Below are 23,670 nucleotides of genomic sequence, written 5' to 3'. Positions count from 1 at the left end.
AAAAAACTTAAGTCCATAATCATTCAGACAGCACACTGAACAAATCTGCCTTTTCAGACTGATACATTCACTTTCAGCATTAAGTGGTATAGTACCAGATCTCAACACCTTTGCTTTTTGTCTTACTTTATTGGCGTCTCTTTTAATGAGCGTTTTATTTCTCTTTGTCTTTGCATTGATTTCAGTGTGAATTCTGATGGTGTTATCAGTCTCAAAATGTATCTTACTGGAATCACCAACTCTGAGTTGGCGCTTGGCAGCAGTTTCAGCGCCGACCTGTAGAGAATAATTTGGGAGCTTACCGCGCCCCCTGTTGCGCGTCAAGCGATCAGGGTAGAAAACATGGATGAGAGCATCTCCTCTGTGTCCTTGAATTTTATGTTATCTAAGAGGGAAGAGAGAGAGAGAGGGAGACATGTCGAGACAATACTGAGAGCCACACTCCTGCTACAGTTCTGGTAAAATGCCATCCTTTTCCTAATAGAGAGCTCACATCCTCCCGGTCACTATTGCGCCTGTCTTCACCCTTATGCTCCAACTTGAACTTGGGTCCCGGGAGTCTCCTGTGTTGCGCACCGCAGCTCCAACGCCCCCTTCCCCTGCTCCTCCCCCCCCCCTCCTCCTCCTCCTCCTCCTCCTCCTCCTGCAGCAGCACCACTAATCGAGCTGTAACGGGACACTTTCAGCGCACCAAACCTTTAGCCGCTTCCATCTCTGATATGTTCAGTCAGACTCTCCGCCTCGGATGATGCGGACGCCGGAGAACTGTTGTTATGGCATGCACCGGCTGGGACTGCTCGTTGACACCCTGATTTGGTGCTGAAGGATCGGAGTGACTGTGAGGCGAAAGGGATTTCATAGCGAGCTGGTTTGGCCGTCTGGAGATGAGTGCCGGGCGCAGGATGGGTAGCTGCACTTTCTAAGTTCTTCTGATGCCTGCGGAGGTTTGTGTTTGGAGGTGAATATTTGTCTGAAGTTGTAATAATGTTACAGTTGTTAAAAAGAGGGAAGCCGGTATCTTTTCTTGTCAACACTGCAAGTAGAACATAGCTGTCAAATTGTTAGACTACACATAGTGTGTTCAAATTAATGGTATTATAGGAAATATATGTGGCGTTGCCCTCTGAGGAACGTTTAATTTTGACTTTAGGTGTCACATTATTTGTTTTCTTCTCTCCAAGAAATAATTTCAACGCGATTTTGTTATAAAGTCTTAATTAATCGCCCAATTTAACCACGCTTAATTAAAGGTCTATGCTTAATAAGTGCGCAAAAATAGTCCTGGTAGCTCATGTGTGTTCGCTTTTGCAAATTGGTGAGAGGACGAGAGAAAGAGACAGAGAGAGACACTCGATCCATAGGAGACCAGGTCCTTCCACCAGGTCCCTCGCAAAGGCAGTCACTGTTGACTTGCCCATTAATATAATATAAGCTCCCTGACTGAATGCGCAAGTGTGGAATGACCCCATCATAGAAAAGTTCATGTCAATGTAAACAAAAATACTTTTTTTAAAAGGTAGAGAATTGATGATTTATCCTTTGCGCATTCTTTTGGGTTTTGCTCCACTTTAATTTACTTCATTAGTACTTTATATTTGTTCATTATGTTAACAGTAAATTTGCCTTACAAAAAATGTCATTGTTCACATGTAATTAAATTCCAAATTAGAGGGAAACAAGATGAGTTTACTGTTCCTCCGATATCCTTCCTCTGCTGTGAGTCATTTGTGTCCAGTGGAGAACCAAAGGAGGTCGAGCAAAGCTGATAACACCAGTGTGCTGCTACACCTCCATCAATTAACTTTCCTCTAAGAAAAACCAACCACATCCAGGGGGAATACAAATCGATTAATAAATAGTTTATCATGCTCTGCTCCCCCTGTGAGGTGGAAATGAAACACCAGCATGGTGACAGAAGTGATTTATTGGTTCCTTTAGTACAGTATCCTATCCTCCTGGATCTGAATCGGTGGTGCATGTTGGTGCACTCCAATGCTTCAGACTGTCTGCTCTGTCCAGTCACACATTCAATAAACCTGTGGTTAGTGTAAACAGACACTGAACAGAATAATCTCAAAACTTGTGATAATAATTTGATTTTATATATACATAGCTACTGTACCTCTGACAAACCCACAGCCCTGTAGGTCTCTATTACAGGACACCACGCTGTGTTCACCATCACAGCGGGGAGTCAGGGCTAGCCACAGTGACTGACGAGTGATGTATGTGTGCACAGACATTTATTCCTTGATGTGTGTTTAGAAATGGGCAAGTAAGCCTGGAATTGCCCTTTGAGATTCTAGCTTTTCTAAATTGCCATGGCAAGTGTGGAAAATCTATTACAGCGTTATGCTCACAACAAAAGCTGGCAGAAGAAAAGTGCAGCACGGCCACAGAAATGGTAGTCTAGTTTACTGTTAGTTGCAGGATGCAAGAAGCAACCGAATAATGAGACTCAAAGGATAGTTCCAGCAGTTTCAACCTGAAAGCAACGGAAAGCTCAACCTTATTCTTTCATCATATTCTGCCAACATACCATTAAATGCTAAAACTACTCTAACCCACTGCCTTCACAAAGTGATTTTTAGCCCTTTTATCTCACTGATAAAATGTATAACATCTCTCTCTAAAAAAAAAAAAGATGCCTTCAAAAATATAGAATCATGCAATTATTCATAAAAAGAAATTTCAGTTTCCTTTATTTCTATTTTTGACATGTTAAAGCAGCATAAACATAGGCACATTTAAAAGCATTAATAATGACTAAATGGAATTATACCTGTGCTTTTGCTGCCTGGATTGCCAAAAAAGTTGAAATGTCGGCTGAGAAAATGATCTACTGACACCCCTGCCCCTCCTGCCAGTCTTCTTGAAATATGCTTCCACTGTTGTTCTACTCTTTGCCAGAAAAGGAAAAAAAAAAGACTCTTAAGATAGCTATTCATGACGAATGACAAATGACAAAAACAATAGCACCAGTTTGAGATTAAACACAATTATTTAAGGCTTTGATACAAAGAAAGCCATTTTGGGCAACTGTAACTACTAAGAGTGCCAATACGTTTGAGGGCAGCTGTATTGCCAAGAAAAACATTTTGGACCCTGTGTTTCAGTGTCCATTGCTAGGATTGCTGCCCATCAGCAAGAGCCAATAATTCACTCTGAGTGTGAATAACGCCACAGACCTGAATGTTCTTTTCTGCTGTTATTCAGTGAATTTTCTAACACCTGTACCAAGTAAACCAAACAGGCTGTCCTAATTGCTAACTGATTTGAGTGTAAATTCCTTTGCTTTCTGTTCAAGTCCTGCACTGACCACAGTGACTGGTCCTTTATAGCGGCAGAGCTGATGTGTGTGTCTGTCTTGTTTCTCGTGCAAAGGAAGTGAAAGAGGTGGAGCTTACAGCACTGCAGTCTCATTGAGTTGTGCTCTCTCAGTCTCTTCCTCACCATTTTCTGCCTTCATACCATCTTTATCCTATTATTTGACCATCCTTGCTCTATATTGTGACCTAATCTCATCCCATCTTACTTCTATTCTGACATTTCTCTCTCTCTCTCTCTCTCTCTCTCTCTCTCTCTCTCTCTCTCTCTTTCTCTCTCTGTCTATCTCTGTTCTTCCTTTTGTCAGTGCCTGCCTGATACCAACACATGTCTAGGCCCTCCGTAATCCTGCCGCGGTGACACAGAGGATCCCCATCTGTCCCTGGACACCCCGGTGGTACATATTTGGCTCCTTGACTCATCCAGCTCATCCCCTGCAGCTATCAGCCACTGATCAGTTCTAACCCTCTCTCTATTCAGGCCCTCCTTTTCCAGACTCTCCTTCAAACTGGGATTATCCACTAATCAGATGCTGAATCCTGATACATCAGCTGAGTCTATTGTGGTTCTCTGACAGCGGTGTCAAAACTCACTGACATTCAAATGTAGAAACAGGTTATTTGACGCTCCTGATTCCTCTTGTTTCTATGTTTTTCTGTTTGTTGGAAGGCAAAGCCATAGCTAGTATGTTGCTGAGACCGAAACGACTGAAAGCTACAGCCATTTTTATGCTCAGCTTGTCTACACTAGACCTGAGCTGTGGCAGGAAAGCTTCTCTCATGTCCAAGTGTTAATGATAGTTGTTGGAGGGGTGTGATTCAGAATAGGCTGCTGTGTCCTGAGACTCAAAACTTGAGTCTGGTGCAATTTGTAGACTTTTTCTGTCGTTATTACCTGGTGTGAGCTGCCCAGTCAGGAGCAGCGTGCTTTCCAGATGCTGCCATGCCCATCATCAGCAACGCCAACCATGACTTCAGCAATCTGTCTGTCAGCGATGACAGCAGTCTTGACCGCATCTTCACCGAGATCCCTGAGACTGAGACCGTCAAGGTATGACTAAGACTTCACTTGATAACCTATTCTCACACATATTTCAGATGCAGCTGCTCATGCGGAGGTTTTCATTGTTCACTCTTCAGGGTGTGCACTACCAGAGGGCTCAGTTCATCCGTCGGCCAGAGGACCTTGTGTCCGTAGACCATGCCCTTCTAGCAGTGATTAACGTTGGGGGAAACCGCTACACCTTCCCCTGGAGCACCTTGGAGCAATTTCCCCTGACACGCCTTGGCCGCCTCTGTGGCTGCCGGTCACCTGAGGACATTGCCAGCATTTGCGATGACTACGACGAAGCCCGCAAGGAGTTCTTCTTCGACCGTTCGCCGTCAGCCTTCAGGGTCATCCTTAACTTCTTGGCTGCGGGAAAACTGCGCCTGCTGCGGGAGATGTGCGTCCTCTCCCTGCATGATGAGCTGACCTACTGGGGAGTGGAGATGGCCTACATGGAACGCTGCTGTAAGAGGAAGATGTACACACGAATTGAAGAGGTGCACGAGCTGGAGCGGCGAGAGGAAGAGCGCAGGCAGAGAAACGCCATGCAGCGTGTGATAGTGGAGGAGACAAGGTACCGAAAGGTGATGAACTGGCTGAGAGATATGGTGGAAAATCCACAATCTGGCTTACCAGGGAAGATCTTTGCCTGCATGTCGGTGATCATGGTTGCAGTGACTGTCGTCAGCTTGTGTATCAGCACCATGCCAGACCTCAGAGAGGAAGAAGACAGGGTGAGTGAGCCTTTCTGTTTTCATGTCATGAAAGTAGCTGTCAGCAGCACAGGGCCCCGAAATGAAGTCAAATTAATACTAATACATCAAATAAAATACTTAAACTTGAATACGGCCCATAAATTCAAGTTTTGTAGATGTCTGTCAGTGAGATTTATCATGAGTGGCGCGAATGATTCCTGCTGTCTCTTCTCACGGTTCTGATCTGCTCAAAGATAAATGAAGTAACAGAGCTGCTCACAGTTTAACATGACAAACCAAATACCTGTATAGGCACAATCTCCAACTAACTATTTCCTGAAAAGTAACATTGAATTTCATCACTGGTCTGTATAGCCGTATTTATGAGTGAGAAAATACAAGTGTGTGAGAGTCTTATTTTGTCCATTTCAGGTAGAGGCAGGCACTGTGACACTACAAAAAGGCAGGCTTCAAAATTCTCACATATAAAAAAACACCATTTTAAATATCACTGTTGAATGCAGCTCTTTGTGTGTGTTGGCCTTGCATGTCCTTGTGATCTGTGTCTGCCCGTAGCAGCGTGAGATAATGAAGCCAGACTCACTGAGGCCCGTCCAGTGTCTGTCAGTAAACACCAGGGAATAATGGAATGGACTTACTGTATCTTACACAAAAGACACACTCGCACGTGCAAATGAGCACACCAAAAGACACAGTTACAGTCGCACAAATTCACACATGTCAAAACACACGTGCATGCACTGGAAGCCACATGCCTACACACACATACACACACACAGTCACTTGCACATACATACAGTATTAATGGACTCATCCACTGTAACCAATCTGGCTCTCCCTGAATTTTGCACACATTTACTCCTGAGTCTTCTATCCTCTCTAACTAAATTTTTACTGCAGCGTATCTGTGGTTCAATTGTGATCAGTTGCGCTTAAATTAGAAATACTATGCATATTTTCATCCAATGTGTGAGCAGAAACTGGTCGCAGGAAAACTCTGCACACCTGTTCAACAGCTGTTGAGAAGTCATCAACAGTAGTGCCGCCGTATTGATTTTGATATGAGCAGCCACAGGCAGCCAAAGGATCAAGTGCAAGAGCCCTGCCAACAGGGGTCCAGTATTTGGTGACAGTCATAGCAGCACAGATGGATGAGCTTGGGCACAGGTTGGACAAAGTCCCTGGGTCTGTTTCAGTGAGTACTGTAAATCTACATGACTGAGTGATGTCTTATGGATCTTTTATAGCTTAAGGCAAATCTGCAAGAATTATCCAACAGGGGAAAAAACATAGTGGAGCCAGCTGCTACAGTGGATTTATTTTGTGTGCAGTGATGAGGTTCACAACAAAAGAGTCAGATATACAGCAGGATTCACAAGCAAACAGATATTCAGCAGCAGAAGCACAGACACAGTACAAGTGTTGCTGAATGCAAAGAGATTGTGTTTCCTGAAGTATAGCGTCATGATTGCATTTTGGATGTAAACAGCAAATTGGAAATGTAAATCTCTCTGGAAAACCCAATAGACATTGGAGCTCCATGAGGAAATAAAGTCCAGTCTCCTCAGAGTCCAGCTCACTACCCAAAACTCTTTGCACGCCACTGCTTATACGCATACACACACTTGTCACTATCATACTATATTACAGACAATATTATAGATCCAAGATGACAGAATGACAGGTTCAGAGAAGAGGAACATTATGATTCAGTGCCATATAAAATACTTTGTTTTTGTACCATCAGTTCAGATTGGAGTGGGTATGTTTATTTAAAACCCGCTCTGTGTTTTGTCGAGTAAAGGTACTTAGCATTGCTCTTCATAATTTCCTTGGTCCTGGATATGAGATATAGTGGTTTCAAATGCCTGTGGGAAGAATGAACATGTAAGAGTCTGTCCGTTCTTGTTTTTTTTCAGAGTCTACTTTTCTCTTTTTAGTGCACACCATGTGCAAATTGGTCGGTGAGTTCCCACTAGTGCTGTGAAGATTAGAAATGCTGCCCCAGTTAAAACAGACGTCTTTCATCAGAATCTAATCATTCTCGGTAATTTATCTGTCATAGGTCCAGGTCCAGATAGGAAGGAGTCTGGGTCCAAATCCTGACTGTGGCTCACCTATTGGGGACCTCAGGGCTATTGAAGATAAATGATGGATTAACAAAGGAATATGCATTTTAGTGTATTTGCTATCAAGGGCATGAGACTGTTCAGGAAAAAGCTTAGTTTTGTGAAACTTTACACTGATGAGTGTATGTGTGTTCATGGTTGTATCAGTCCATGCCTTGTGAGGACAACGTGGCTTGTTGGGACCACTAACATATATAGAGATGGGCAATGCATTTCCACCTCCTCCCACCATACAAAAGTGCAAGCACTGCCATTTTGTGCTAGTGACATCACTTGGAATCAGAGTCTGCACAGTAGTGATCAGGTAGTAGAGCCACAGGATCGAGTTCCTGCCCAAACACCTACCTCAACCAATTACAAGCTCAGCTGTCAATCATGATGATTCATTGAATAACTTATTAAACCAAACTCAAAAGAAAAATGAACACTTGAACACTGTACATTGGTATGATAAGCACTACCTAAAGTGACAAAGATGGTTTCTGTCATTTTCTCATTTTTAGTTAACATCTGTTAACATAGAGGGGGAGGGGTTTATGACATGTACTGGAGCCTTTATATACAGCCATTGGCTAGGACGTCTCAGCTTTATGTGTGTGTGTGTTTCTGGTTGTGTCTAACACTTCACAGCCTTGTGAGGACATGGGTTACATGTTAGGTTGTGTGTGTCCATCCAGGCATCTCTTTGCATGTCAATGCCCATTCTTGGAAAAGGGATGGCAGCTCCCTCCAAAAGTAAACAAATCCATCTGCTGCTTTCATGTTTTTCTCTCTGCATGCCCCTGAGTTTCAGATTATTCTTGTGTGTACAGCTACTAAACCCCAACCACAGTGTCCAGCTAACATGTCCAGGCAGGAGCAGCAGGACTCCTGTCATCTTTAATTCACATGGCCCTGCTGTTTGTCTCTGTCTCAGGTTTGCTTTGTGCTGGAGTGAGCCAAAATTCCCTCGTCCACTCATTATTCATCCTGCTTCTCTGCCTGCCTCACTTTGGGTTAGAAGTGTGAAAGGAGGGATAAAGTAAGCGGAAGATGGAGGAGGACAAATAGAGGATATGCCTGAGAGAGGGAGAGAATGAGAGGTGGAGTGAAAGAACATGCTGTGGAGAAAGAATTGGGGGGGTGGCAGATGAGAGTGAGATTTTGGTGGGAAAAAGCTAGAGATAAATAGTACTTAATTCTTCTTCTCCTCCTGCTTCTCTCTGTCTATCTCTACAGTATGTAATGCATTTCTGCCTGTCCTCTATTGATCCTCTCTATCAAACAGTATATCACAATGAACTAAATGCCTTGAGAGGGGTATTATAAAGCTCAGTTTCATGCTCACTGATAATAACCACTCTACCATTCCTCCATCCCCTGCTGTCAGTGTGTATCTCTCCACTATAAGTGTTCTGCTCCTCATGTAAAATCTCTCCATATAATTCTGGAGCCACTATTATTCCTTCAGGCTGTGTACAGATGCAATATTTTAATGGGTAGCACAACATCCCCAGTGTGTTTCTAAAATGCAAATGGATGCACCAAAATATTGATAAAAGATCAGGTAGTCAAAATGGTAGTGGATTTTTAGACCCCGCTGAGAGAAAAGTAAACCTGCCAGTGGAGTTTTTAGGGCTGCAGCGTTTCAAGTTCAGTCTTTGATCTTTGTGGACATGTGTTCTGGACAAGCGTAGATCTTGAATGTGTGGAAGTGCACAAAGTTTGCTAATTTGTTAGCTAATCTCAAATGTCATTATGTGGACACCGTGTTGTCCCACCACATATTGGAATGTGCCAACAGCATTTGAGTTGGACATTTTGTTTTCACTGTTTGTCAGGTGTGCAGGTGTGTTAAGCTCACAGAAGTGGAGAAAAACATACTATAGTCTTAATTTGGTTCCAGACCGTCATCCCTGTTCACTATATCAAATGGGTCTGATGGTATGTTAAAAGACAATTGTATTCAAGAAAAACAACAACAGAAAAACAGTAGCAAGTGTGGATGAGATGTTGCTGTAGGCCCACAAGCACAAATAATAATAAGGAACTGGCTAAAACAATTACAGAGTCAGTTTGAATGAATGAAATGAAATCAAACAGAAATGCAGTCTGGTTATTGGGATAGGTTTGGCAGCTACAGTAATGTTTCAGTTAGGCTTTAAATCAAGATCAAGTGTATTTTGAGGAAACAAGATTAGTGTCTTTTTGTCATTTTTTTATTAGTTGCCTGAGAATATTAAAAACTCATGTTGTGGAAAATATATTTGACTCCGTAATGTAATCCTCCAGTAGTGGGCGCATGTGCAGTGTGTTGTTCTTATTGTCTTGGTGTCTGCTTTCAGTGTGTTGTCTTTACAGCGTGATGTCTTTTCGTCAACATCACACATCGTGGTAGACACATTCAGTGGTTCATGGGATAAAGTTCTACTGTGACTACTGTCCTAACCCAGAGCTGACCCCTGTAATCTGTGGAAGGATAGCAACAGTGTTTAGATTGGAAACAACAGGGTGTACACAGTTCATAACTCTCTCTGCAAAGCAGCACGTCTCAGTACACAGTGATAACCGGCCGGAGTTTACTCACTTATGTCTCAGTGTTTTACTCTCAGTCTTGAGTCTCGCCCAGATTCATGTCTTCAATATTCTTGTCGGGTGATGGAGTATTTTCAGACAGCCTCATCAGATTTGCTCTCCTTTTCCTAATTCAGTCATGCTCTGGCCTGGGGAGTAATTGAAGTGGCCGTTTTATGTCCTTAATGCCATAAATTGGAGAGGGATTTGCTGTTCAATAATTACGGCCCAGGGCATCAATCACAAGTATCAAGAGAGGGACGGAGAGAGAGAAAAGACATCTGAGTAGCAGACTGCATGACTTAAGCTTCAGACTGTGAGATTTGACACGTTTTCTTATTGACGAATCACTTGTTCTCAAGCAGAGACGTGTCAATAATCTTATGAATCAAACCTGTCTGGGAAAGTGATTATAGAGTGTGTGACAAAAAAGAAGAAGAAAGAAAGACAGAATGAGATGCGTAATGTGTGGTGTGACGTCTGAAGGGAAGATAAAGTGAGTCTTTATATTAGAGGGGAGGGAGGAAATAGAGGAGACTGAGTCATGGAGGAGAGGAAGATAACAAAGGAACAGAGTAAGAAGAGATGATGTAAATACGAAACCAGTCATGAAGCCTCTTTTCTCTGTCATCTTTCCTCCCAGAGGAGCTGTTCAAAGTTTAGAGTGTCTAAGACACAGAGATAATACCTGACTGGAGGACACACACACATGCACACTTTCTCTCTCAAAACTTGTGTATGCATTCATGGTTTACTTTACTTACATAGTAATATTTGTTGTGTTTGACAGATGAGTAACTTTTCTCATCATACAAACTGTTAAGTGGCCATGGAGTGGGGGAGGGGTAGATCCATAATATTTGTGATCACATGGGAAGAACAAACTGCTATGAAAATAAAGAAAGAAACTGAGAGCAATTTCACAGAATGACAGAGATCAAAAAAGTAAAGGGGTAAAGGGGTTTTCAGTTCTTCTCTCATAATGACAAAAATATTTTTCCTGATCCAAATGATTGCAAAATGTTCAGCAAAGGTCCTTACTCCAGCATGAGAACAAGCATTCCAATTTTAGAATCTTGACACGTTTCAAAAACTAGAAAAACAACCTCTGTTGTGGTGACAAAAATGATCTTTTCTTGATCTCTGGAAAACAAGTTTGTTATATCAGGATCAAACAAAGCACGAGAAACTACACGCATGTCATCTGCAGCTGTCTATGAACTGTGTCTTAGAGCGACAGTACAACAGCTGCAGTGTTTAAAATATGATCACTGAGCTCCCTTTAAGAATGGTAACCGTAATTTTCCAGGCTGTTTGCCTGGTAAGGATGATCTTCTTTAAGCTCGTAGCCTGAGCTTGTTAGCAACATATTTGGTCACTTACAGTGCTCATCTCTTAGAGACAGGCTGCACTGCTGTTCAGTGATTACCAGGGAGTTTTATAATTTGCACTGAGAGCTGTATAAAATATACAGTCATCTGATTAAGCACAATACAAATGTAAAAAAGACAAAAAATTGAATGACCAGGAAGGACTTTTTCTCTTACAGATCTGCTTGTCATATCCCCATCAGCCAGAAAACTAAAAAACAAAATGTGTTCTCTTATTTGCACTAATGTTCACCTCCACTGAGAATCATTTGGAAAAGATCAAAGCTGTGGCTGTGATAAAATTTTAGAAGAATATCTGGTTCCGTTTCTTCCTTTAGAACCGTGCAGAATTTAATTATGTGAATCAACAAAGCCAGTTTCCACATTTGTTGCTTCTGAAGGAGAGCTGTGATTTGATGTCCAGCAACTGTCTGGGCTTGGAAGCATGAATAGATTTCCCCTGCAGCTCAAAGCAATGGAGCACACAGTCTGATTTGGAAGGAAAACAAAGTGATTTCTTGTTTAAGAGTAATACAATTATAGGCTTTTCAAGTATATATATTTATTTACGATAATTCAACTCCAAACTGAGAAGTGAAACCCATACTGTAACAGGAAATTCAAACAACAAACATTAAATCTTTAAATGACTCAGCTTGCGTGTGTGTGTGTACTCTGGGTGTCTTTTTATACACAGAGTCAGCTTGCTACATCTTCTGAGCCGAGAAGGCAAAACAACATCATCAATTATGAGCCTCGTCTGAGTGTGTAACAACAGGGACACAAAATTAAGAATGCATTCTTCATGCGTCATGTTTTTTATCTTTCCCTCCTCATATTTCCATCCTCCCTTAAATGGACATGAATGGAACATAAATAGATGTCCAAGTCTGTAAATTTTGTTGGCTCAGCAGGGTGAGACTGAGGTTGGCAGTCAGTCAGAGTGACTACAAGTCAAGGAGACTAAATAAGAATTTAGACACGCTGGTGGATGGAGAGAGAGAGAGAGAGAGGGAGAGTATTACATTTGCTGCAGATGACCTTATCATCTAAACTAAGATAATGTGAAACAGATTACGGTGATGAATAACAACATGAAAAAGTGGTTGTGTGTGTCCATCTCACTATAAAATCCTGCTCAGTTCTTGCTATAACTGGTTACTTGTCACAACTGTGTAACACATACCATCTCAGTCTTACACACCCTCAAGCCACATGAGGATCTCTAAGTTTTTGCCAATTATCAGACTCCATTAAAGCACTGATGCCATATGTGTGTGAATGCACGTGCACAAATAATTAGCATGCACATGCATTTTCTGTGTTTTTATGTCTGCAGGCATGTATGCATTCTGTTTGACCGTATCAGTGTGGAGCAGATTTCATGCCTATTGCAGCGTATCTGCTTATGAGCTGCATTCTCTCTGTCTGATGTGCTGCATGGCTGCCAAGTGGGATTATGGGAGAGAACAGCGAAGTATGAGGTGTTTATCCTGTCCGTGCCAGGATTGTACACCGCAGCACAACATAGATGAGCACAGCACGAAGCGTATGAACAGAGCCTCTTAGATGTAAATGTGTTAGTGCTGGAGACTGTCGTTGACAGTTAGTGTTACGGTAAAATGCTGTTTTTTGTTTGTTTGGTTTTTTTTTATTATTATATTTAAATAAATATATATTTTAACACAGACACAGAGTGCCATTGTTGTCAGGTACCTTTCATTAGGAGAGGAACATCAGTTCATGGACATGATCTATGGAATGTGTGTCCTTCAAAAGACTGAAGACCAGCAGGTTGAATCCTCCCCAAATAAAACTCATCAGACCAAAACTGGTGGTGTTTTCGTCAACAAGACAAGTCTCCCATCAGGATGTGACCATAAAAGAGACACTAAAGTGATAAATTCAGTTTACAGCCAATAGTCAGTAATAATGTATGTAGTCTGTAGGGTTCAGGGTTAACTTCTTACCAGTAACCATGGTACCTTGTGCATACATTATAAAAGGTGTAGTCCTGTGTAGGCGTGCCCTCTGCTGTCCTTTTCATTTTCTTGTGGCTACAAGCAACGTCAAAGCTATTTCATTGTACTTTTATGTACAATATCATCCCAGAGACTGATCAATGCTCAAAAGTTTGTACTTGCTTTACTTACAAGTAATTTACTTATAAATTCCCACTTTGTCTAATATTATAGTTTACTCTTGGTTTGTAAGTTATGCCACTCTGCTGCCAGTATTGTCCATGTTTGTGAAAGGTCAACACTACTTCTTTTGTGTGAACTCAATCAGCAGTTACTGGGTTGACATACTGGGTTAATAAGCAGCCTTGTGTGACCACTTAGTGACATTGCAGTTGTTGGGCTTAGTGAAGACAGACAATGAAAACATATCCTGATGAACTTGTTTGACACTACAAGCTTGTTCAGTTGTAATGTTTGGAGGGGTTAGGTTGATTTCCCCACAGAACATTGCATTCTAAAGATGTGATTCATTTTATTTACTTCACCGGTCAGTGTTTTTAATGTTGCGGCTGGACATGATCCATGGTGCCAATTCACTTGTCAGAGTTGACTTAAGTTTGTGTGGATTTTGTAGAGCTAATCACAGAATTATCTTCGAAATAAAGAACTTAGGGAAGAGGAGGATGCAGAGGAAAGTAGCTGCAGCCATGACACACAACACACAAAATACATAAAAGCAAAGAAACATAGCAGCAGCTCTTTTTCCCTGAAGTTATATACTGAGGGGCAGGTGCCCACCCCTGCAAGGCAGCCCTCTCTGGCCACTCATGAATTCTTATTCTACCCGCAAAATCAAACACCTCTCTTCTCACCGCAGCTCCACTCTGTCATAACTACAGTTGAACTCACCTTTTGCAACATGGCTCTGCTGCTACACACAGTCTGCAGAGCTAGCAGCAGATGTGTGTGTGTGTGAATGAGCACACGCAGCATCCTGACATGCTGAGACTTATGGAGTATGAAGGGAACCCCATTCTTCAGATGCCACCTCATCTTTCCCTCATCAACTAATCTTGTAATCTTTTCTCCTCTATCCCTCTGCACTACTTACTCACTTTCTCTCCCTCCATCTATTCTCATCTTTCTTTGTCCTCTCTATCTATCCTCCCCACTGTCCCTCTTTCATTTTTATCCATTAGGGCATTTGAGCGTGAACAAGCTGTTGGTCTTTGTCAGTGATAGGACACGTTGCAGCCAGTACAGCAGCTTCAGATGAAATGTTGTTTGGAACTGGTCTCACACTCATGTCCACGTTGCAGTGCTCAGCGTATGGCATTTAGAGTTGGTGGACAGTAAATCATCTTGGGAAATCAGTTGGTGGTTTGTCTCTCTTTTATCATAACGCATATCAAGGATTCTTGCAAATGAATGGGTGCAGACACAACTCATTACTGTGTGTGCATTTGTGTGTACATGCAGCTATCAGGTTACAGGGGAACACAATGATGATGGGCACAAGCGTCACATAACACAAGCCCTTTAATAAACCATTACTAGTGAACACAGTGCTTGATGTGCAGTGTTTCAGACTAACAGCAGCAGTGTGGCCTTCAGCCACACCCCCTTCTGTGTGTCTTCCTCTCTTGTCCATGCCTTATCTCCTTCTTTCTCTTCTTCTTTCTAGAAGCTTTAAAATTGACTGCAAGGTCAGTAGAGGAGAAGCATAGACAGATTCAGTGGTGCAAAGTGTGCTCAAGGTCTGCTGCACGGTAAAGCTGGACACAATCTCTTCTTGTGTTCCCCTTTGTGCCCAAACCCGTGGATTCAGCAGGCACCTGATTGGGAGACATGCCCCAAGAGTAAAAGACAAACCGTGAACATCAAACACCAAAACACCAAAGAGCATTACTAAGGACGATGATCAAATTTTAACACACCAGAGTTAGTAGTCATGCAGTGGTTACAAAAGCACACATCCACATGTCTCTTTAAGATTCACGGTACAACAACAATATGCCAGTTGCCTATAGGAAGAGTCACCCTAATTAACGAGCTGAACACAGTGAAATGTGAGGCTTTGTCTGAAGAAAAATAATACATTTATAATTCAGACCTATAGAAGCTTTCACTTGTCCAACAAAAGACACATTTACATACATGTAGTCGTTGCCATGGTTTTCTTGAATTATAATGATTTTTTGACATACTGTATGGTAACTATTAAACATATTGTGTTTTTCTACCTTTATGAAGAGGAAGGAGCGACCTATTCATATGTAACTGCCACATCAGTAAAAGGCACTCTCTCTCTCTCTGTGTATGTGTGTGTGTGTGTGTGGACACATATTCCTGTAGTTGTGGGGATAAAATGCAAGTCCCCACAACATAAACCATTAAATATTAGGGTGAAGACTTGCTTTAAGGTTAGGATGAGGTTAGAATTAGGTTAAGGAGGGGTTAGGATTAGACAAGTAATATTTATTGTTGTGGTTAGGTGGTGGTTAAGCCTGTAATGTAAGTCTATGTCCCCAGAAGTGATGGAAACACGACTCAGTGTGTGTGCGTGTGTGTGTGTTTGTATACACATTTCTGCATCAGTTTAATTTCTCTGTCTCCCTGCCCAGCCATTAACACACTCATCAACATAACACCCTGAAAATGATCATAATTATGCAACAAATGCCAGATGTTTAGTCGGAGAGATGACTGAAAACCAACCAATGACACTGTCAGAGGCATACATTGGCTTCTATATAAGGTTCTTTTAGCACAGGTACAAATGACTAACGGTCTTTACACAGTCACTTGCTGTTTATGGATTTTGGTTCAGTCTGCTGTAAAAATGTCTTTGCCTCTGTGTCTGCTTGTAAGTAGCCAGGTTCCATTTCTACATAAATAACATGGTATCCAGTCAGTGCATAGACTTGCATGATCACTGATACCAGTTCCAGCATTTTAGACAGTATCACTGTCGTTTCCAATACTAGTACAAGCAGGAAAACAGCCCTATTGAGACCTTTTCTTCTAAAGCCAGAATCATTATTCCCATTGCACTGTACGTTTTTTTTTTTTAGATTTTTAGATTTTAGCCAGCTTCAGTTTCAGCTCAAACTACCTCTAATCTGCTGTTTTCCCCAACTATGAATCATTATGCATTTTAAGTGTAGTTAAGTGCAGATACATTTACTTTGCTTTGTTTCGTCAAGTAGAATGGTTCCACAACCTAAGACACACCACTTCAGAAACCTAGAAGTTCGAATAAAGTTTAAGAGATTTTCTTCTTAATAACATGACACACAGTGTCACAGGTCAGAGAGCCTGGCAATGGGTAGTCAGAATGTAGACACCAACACAGTGTATGGTTATGGTATGGTTAGATATTTTGGATATTGAGTTAAGGCCAGGACACGCCAGGAAATAGCACAGCAAAGCTCACCCGTGTGTCCTCACAAAGTGCTTGAGGATACAGTGATTCGCAGGGTTAGATGGTGAACTGCTGTACTGAGCTGACTGCTAGCACAGCAGCCAGCTGACACTCTAACACTGGTCAGTCACAATACCTAACAGTCAGCAAAGTACTGTAGCTAGCTTGATTGGTAATGGGACAGTAACTTATTGTTAATTTAAAATACATATTATACATATTGTATATGTACCATTAGCTCCTGTCTCTACGACACTGGAAGGCCTTTTTCATTATTCATGCTTAAGATTTCTCCTAAGGACTGAGGCTTATGCTTCAGTCCTTTCTAGTGTATTCTGAAGCAACTGTAGTATTTGTTTTATTCTAGAAATTGAAGAAACAAAAAGCTGTAATAATTATGCAAGGTGTGTGGTCACACCCTCAGAGCGCCTTATATGTTGACTGCTCCCCTTGCTGTGGTTTTTGTCTTAATTTGACATTGAGATGTGTTAATATGGACAATAATGTAAGCCACAGTGTGAGCCAGCTGCTGGGCTGAACAGGGACTTTGTTGAAATGAGCTGTCACTGACAGTTCCAGAGAGAGTCATACAGAGGAGATAAGGTCAGGGAGATAGTGGGTACTGAGAGGTATTGTGTGTGTGTGTGTGTGTGTGTGTGTGTGTGTCTTTGAAAGAGAGAGAGACAGAGAAGTGGAACGCTTCTAGCTGTAACAAATGGCCCATCATGCAGAGGGTGAGAACAGTGTCGCCCTGATGGGCCTAATGTCAGCAGGAGAGAGAGAAATGGCGGAGTAGAAGGGAATAAATGAGAGGTAGAGGGTGCACGTGAGAGACATAACATGTGAGCTGTGGGGGAAAAGTGTTTGAAAGATTGATAGCGGACAGACAGCCAGCCCAAAATCTCAGCAGACTTGAAATCAGACAGGGAAGTCATGAGGAATGCAGGCAAGATTGAGGAGGAGGAGAAGTGTAAAGGTTGATATTTAGCTAAAGATTCATTGAAGTGGTGATTCTTGGAAAGGGACCCTTTAAACTATCAGCGGTGTCTTTTTCTTTTGTAAATGTCCTCTTCTTGAGGAACAAATATCCCCCAGTCACTCCTTCAGACCTCTGGAGAAATCATGAGCTGTTCAGATGAAGCGATTGTGGCTCCACTTTTTACTGTGTGGGCACTGATAACTGCTGCACTGCTGCTCTGGACCCACATTCAGTGATTACACTTTAATATGCCTAAATAAACAAGGAGTAAGTGATGAATTCAATAAAATAGATGTTTAATATTTTATTAATGTGTTGAATTGAATGGGTGTTTTTCAGATTACTCAAAGGCACTTTTACTAAGTTAAAATGGGCTACATTAATCAGTATTTTTTAAATACCAGTGGATTAAATTACTGTGTTATGCCAGTGTTATCCCTCATAGTTATGAACCCATCATCTGACTCTGCAGTGTCCCTCAATGTCATTTCCAGTTGTAGTCAGCAGCTGTTAAGTTGAAAAGGCCCCAATAAACACACTGTGTATTTCCTGCTCAGTACCAGATGAAGTTGGCAACTGCAAAACTACAAAACTGACAAAGCTAGTTTGTTAAATTTAAAAAGGTGAGTGAAGATTTGGTTTATATTCATATTATAAGTAGGCAGAAACACAACTGCAGATGAATGCAAATGGTCCTTCTTGCCTGTTGAATCTGCAAATAGGTAAGTCTTTGCCACCATGTTTGCTATAAGAGCTTAATAAGTAATAATATATGAAGTGTTGTGTTTTTGGTTGGGGCTGCTTCAGTGCACTTTCTGTAGCCATGTAGACAGGCTAACACTGGCACTTTTTACATTAAGCAGTTTATCATTTGCACTCACACAAAGCGTAAGGACTTTAAAGTCATTTCAACGTGTTTAATGACTGTTGAATGAGTATGCTGTAATTGTGTTCCTATCACTGTCAAAGACCAACAATTATGTTCATTGCTTGAATTGTCGCTCATTCATAGAGCATTTTTTTTAGGTTCTTATGTAAAGCAGCTCAGAAATTCAGATTTAGAAAACCATTTGGTGCAATTAAGATGATGGAAAAAGATGTAATGAAGGACTGGCTTTGATTTACAGCACATTCGGATGGAAAACACAACTCTCATAAACTTTAATTGATATCTCATATTACCAGAAAGCTTTTCGTAAGTCAGAAAAAGGAACTTGAAAATGTTTTCTGACAAATATTTAGCTACTTTGGCATGACACTGACATTTACTCTTACAGATCCTGACGTTTTAACAAGAGACAGCTCACTGGTGTTAAAAACTCAAATTCATTGCAAACTTCAGACTTGCAGAGATTTAATTGTAATTAATTATATTTTATATGTCAGGCTGGATATTGGTGAAATATGATACACAACCCTTTTCACAAGCACCAAAGAAAAAAGAACCCTGAAAACTCATCGTAAGCTTCCTGCCCAGCACCAAATAACAGACTGATAGAGTTAGCGACTAGCTGGTAAATGAATGCAGCATTTAGCAGCTAAAGACTCAGATAGGAACCTCCACACTTGGAGGAGAGAAAGCAGGGTGAATATTAAGAATATTAAAATTTATTATAAGATTTACCTTTATCAGATGGTCAGCAATTTGCTAGCAGCAAGTTAGCTTTAGAAGGTGTACTATTCAATACAGTTTGAAGGGTGAGCAATAGGGGCTGAAGTAATAGGCTGTCATAGCCACTGTCGGTCGAATAATGAATGGATACATATACAAACAGATACATACTAGACCTTCTGCTTAGCACAGTGTAGAAAAACAAGTGGTTTCAAAATGAATGCATTAAGGGAAATGTTCTCAACTAAAAACATAAATTTCACCTCAGTAATAAACTGCATATACTGTACAACATTACAAATTATGCAGCTGCATGTCAATCTATTGGAACAAAGCGAAAGACTGAGAGTCACACTGGGATGAGAATCAGTGAGAAAGGCAGAGAGGACGTGAGTGATAAATGGGACGTATGTGTGAAGGATGCATCATGCAGAGAGGAACAGTGGAGGGAGTTTTGTTTCACTTAAAGGAGCACTGAATGAATGAAGGATTTCGAGAGAACGAGCGAGAGAGAGAGAGAGAGAGTGGTGTGAGGGGCAAACGGAGGATGAAGGATGAGAGGGAGGGAGTCCAGAGAGGGTGATGGAGGAGAAAACAGAATGAATGATGAGAAGGTGGAGACAGAGGCACAAGGAGAAAGAGAAGGTGCCAGAGAGAGAAAGGAAGAATGAGGGGGGAGGAAAATAGATAAGACACACAGTAGCAGAGAGATAAATGCAGAGAGTGAACAATGAGGAAAGTGGAGAAAATGAGGAGAAACTGATAAAAGGCTGAGAGAACCCAAGTAATGTCTGCCTTAATAAGTCGCGTGGTCTCGTACTGAGTGTTATAATTTGTTTTCTGGACAAGCAAAGAATCCTGATGCCGTTTTACTTGCATAAGGCAGAAAAATGTTAATCACTTAAGAAAGGAAGGAAGGCAAGGAAGGTTCTTGATCTGTTTGAGAAAGATGCTGTACAAAAATATGTATGTCAGTGCAGACAGAAAATCCACAGATGGACGTCTGAGGCGACTGTCCTCCCAAGGAAAAAAATAAAATGTTTCAGCAGATGCGCAATAATGAAATATGTTTGCCTTCAAGTGACTAAGACCTCAAGTGGCTGTAGGATTCGTGACTCTTTTCCAATCAGAGCAACAAAGGAAGTTATGGTGTCCACAGAGAGGAAGATGGATAGATCGGACAAAATGTTGGACTTTGATTCGAAGACCACTGAGTGCCATGCTAGTTCCAAAGTTTCTTAACATATGAACACTCAGTGACCACGAGTGGTCATTAACCTTAGAAAAGTAGTTATTATTTTAAACCATGAAAGCTCTCCAAAGCTAAGAACTGTATAAAAACAGATAACAATGCACATATTGCACAGATAAAAATTTCTTGTGGAAATTAATTTGTTTGAGGTTTGTTTGAATCCAACACTCTTGGAGCCTGCAACGATAATTAGTGGAAATACATCTTCAAGCCCTTTATGTTGGTTCCATTTCCAGTTTTCAGTAGTGGTTACTGTTTGATTAGAAACAAGTGAAAAGAGGGACATGTATCCTCTTTTTTTCTTAGATATGAAAAAGACTCAAGAATCCATGAAGTGATTTCAGACATTTTCTGCAGTGGGATTCATGCGGAGGTGGAATTAAAGCTTATTTGTAGAAAAAGGGAAAGTGACAGGGATAGCTGTGTGATGGTGTAGGACAAAGGTTTGAAGAGAAGGGTGATTTAACAGCAGAGTTCTGTACTGCAGGGGTTTTTTTTATTATTATATTATTGCATTTCCATTCCTTCATACTGTAGTTAGAGGGCATGCAAACCTGATTGCTTTCTGTCAGCACTCCCACTGACTGTCAAACTGATCTTTGAAAACTGCTCTAGTAAAGTAATTTATTGATTGTGTCACTTTTATGTATCAGTGCTGCTGCAGTAGCTTTAGCATACTGAGTGACTGTAGATCATGATTTATTAATGATTACTCCTGACCTCAGGAGTTTTGTCTTCTCCCCATTTCACCCTGCCTTTACACTCCATCTGTCTTGTTCCCTGTCAAAATCCTGCTTCTCTCATCCTCGATCTTTCTGTTTCTGACTCTCTCTTGCTCCCCTACCCCTCGTTTTCCCTCTCTACTTCAGGGTGAGTGTTCCTCCAAGTGCTACAACATGTTCATCATAGAGACAGTATGTGTGGCCTGGTTCTCCCTGGAGTTCATCCTGCGCTTCATTCAGGCCCGCAGCAAGCTGGACTTCCTCCGCGGGCCACTCAACATTATTGACGCCATGGCCATCCTACCCTACTATGTGTCCTTGGTGGTGACAGAGGAGGATCCAACCCTGGAGCACGAAAGGCCAGGGGGAGGTAAGGGCTATTTGGACAAACTGGGCCTGGTGTTGAGGATTCTGCGGGCCTTGAGGATTCTCTATGTGATGCGGCTTGCTCGCCACTCTCTTGGCCTACAGACACTGGGGCTGACAGTCAGACGCAGCACCCGGGAGTTTGGCCTCCTCCTGCTTTTTCTTTGCGTGGCCGTCACCCTCTTCTCCCCACTGGTCCACTTGGCTGAGAGCGAGCTCACTGGCACCCATGACTTCAGCAGCATCCCTGCCTCCTACTGGTGGGCCATTATCTCCATGACAACAGTGGGCTATGGCGACATGGTACCTAGGTCCATTCCAGGACAGGTTGTAGCACTGAGCAGCATTCTCAGCGGGATTCTCATCATGGCGTTCCCTGCTACCTCCATCTTTCACATGTTCTCCCGTTCCTACCAAGAGCTCAAGATGGAGCATGACCGGTTGTTCAAAGAGGAGTGCGCGGCGGCTGCAGCTGCTGCTGCTGCCTCTGGGGAGATGCAGGAGGTGGGGGGTGAAGGAGTTGGGGGGGACTCAGTGGGATTACGTCTAGACAAGGATAGTGTGCACTCACTGGAATCTCTCGCACTGTTGGGGAAAGGTGATGAATCGGCAGGAAATAACAACCACAGCCTGCCAGCAGCAGCTTTCTGAACAGTACTTACACTGACTGACTCAATCCTAAGCTCCCAAGAGGATATGAGTTCACAAATCTCTGTGTTGCATACAATGAAAGGACTATTGCTCCAAAGGCCTCACTTCCCATAAAGGGTTGAGGAAGGGTTCTGTGTTGCATTGGACTAAACAGCATTTCCTTTCCTTTTTGGTCTACTGATAAAAAGATCAAAACTGTGCACACTGTGGACTACATACAAAAAGAAAGACTAAAAAACCCTTTAAATTGGACAGTCACAGCATGTCTGACCAGAAAGCCAATATTATTAACCAACTGCTTCCATAAACATGCAATATTCAATCCAAAGTTGCTTTTCCTTCCACTGTGAAAATACCTATAGGCCCAACTATAACTTTTAGTTTTGTTCTTATTATTTTTAATATGTTGCCTACAGTATGACCTCGAAATGTGTCTTTTACTGTATACTCTACTTTTCTGTCATGAGTTGAAAGAAGTGCTCATTTTAGGCCTCAGTCAGGCCAGATCAGGTGATGCAACGTACAGGCTAGTCTTCCCAGTCATTTTGAGAATGAGTAGTGCATGTAGACAGTTGTGGCGCAGGCTGGAGGGGTTTCAAAATAAATAAACACAACTGCCCTAGGGTGAAAAGTTAAACTAAAGTCAACATGTGCAGAAACACAACCCAGCACCATGCTGCTGTGACCAATCGCATAACCCAGGGATCACACTGGCTGGTCAACATCATTGTTGCTCAAGCCTTTTGCGACTTCCTCCATGTTTTCTATAATGTCGTTTTTGGCACCTCAGACTACTTTGTGCTACCATGAGACGGCAGGAGGGGCGAAGTACTCTTCAAACTTGTTACAGATGGAGAAAGCCTTTCTGGAAGAGTTACACCACAGCACAACCTTTTGCTAATCACCACAGCACCTGATTGCGTCTGAATGAGGCCTTAGTTTATTTTTGAAAAGCTTAAAGCCATGTTCTGAGAAGAAATGTAAACAACATGATGGTTTGGCCCATGTATGATGTATAGCCATTTCCCTCTCTCTCTCTCTCTGTCTCTGTCTCTCTCACACATGTATGTTTGTAAGCTCAAAGAGGTGATGGTTTTTCCATTTTCTGCCATGACCTCTGGGTAAACTTTGTGAAGACATTACAGAGGTTTTGATCCAAATCGTTTTTTAATAAGGTGATGAGAAAATGAAAGGATGGAGAGAAAGAAGGAGTGTTTGTGTTGGAGAGAGAGAATGTGTAAGTGAGAGACAACAAACACTAACAACCATGACATGTACTTTGCAGCGCTCCAAATAAAAGCTCTCCTAGTAATCTGAGAGAAATCCATTTTCTGGGCTGCAGTTTTTTAGTTTGTTCTGGGTACGACAGTCTAATCTCCTTTGCGAGCCTGGAATGCTCAATCAGATTCCTGCCAGTGAACAGAGGAGAGAGGAAGAAACAGACACAGATATCTGAGTCAAACGCACACACATCATTATTCTGTGAGCCACAATTCAGTGACAATCCCCTTCTTACATCACCTCCTTGTTTTGATGTACACAATTACACCACTCTAGAAGA

At 41.9% G+C, this 23,670-nt stretch overlaps 1 protein-coding gene across 4 annotated transcripts; it reads left to right on the top strand.

The window, feature by feature from the left end:
* Positions 1–172: 172 nt before the first annotated feature.
* On the top strand, positions 173–23,426 carry kcng4a (potassium voltage-gated channel, subfamily G, member 4a). Of its 4 annotated transcripts, none has more exons than XM_046394691.1 (5): positions 173–944; positions 3,635–3,724; positions 3,808–4,377; positions 4,467–5,108; positions 21,240–23,426. In XM_046394691.1, the coding sequence occupies exons 3-5, from the start codon at positions 4,270–4,272 to the stop codon at positions 22,107–22,109; spliced, it is 1,620 nt and encodes a 539-aa protein (XP_046250647.1). In that variant the 5' UTR covers positions 173–944; positions 3,635–3,724; positions 3,808–4,269; the 3' UTR covers positions 22,110–23,426. The 4 variants fall into 4 exon arrangements, with proteins under 4 accessions (XP_046250647.1, XP_046250646.1, XP_046250645.1 ...); XM_046394690.1 differs by having other exon boundaries at positions 173–958; XM_046394689.1 differs by having other exon boundaries at positions 3,635–4,377.
* The last annotated feature ends 244 nt before the right edge of the window (positions 23,427–23,670 follow it).

This window comes from Scatophagus argus, chromosome 7 (assembly GCF_020382885.2).
Source record: "Scatophagus argus isolate fScaArg1 chromosome 7, fScaArg1.pri, whole genome shotgun sequence".
In the NCBI taxonomy this organism is placed as follows: domain Eukaryota; kingdom Metazoa; phylum Chordata; class Actinopteri; family Scatophagidae; genus Scatophagus; species Scatophagus argus.
Note: the sequence above shows the minus strand (reverse complement) of the source record. Positions and strands in the feature narration are given on the sequence as shown.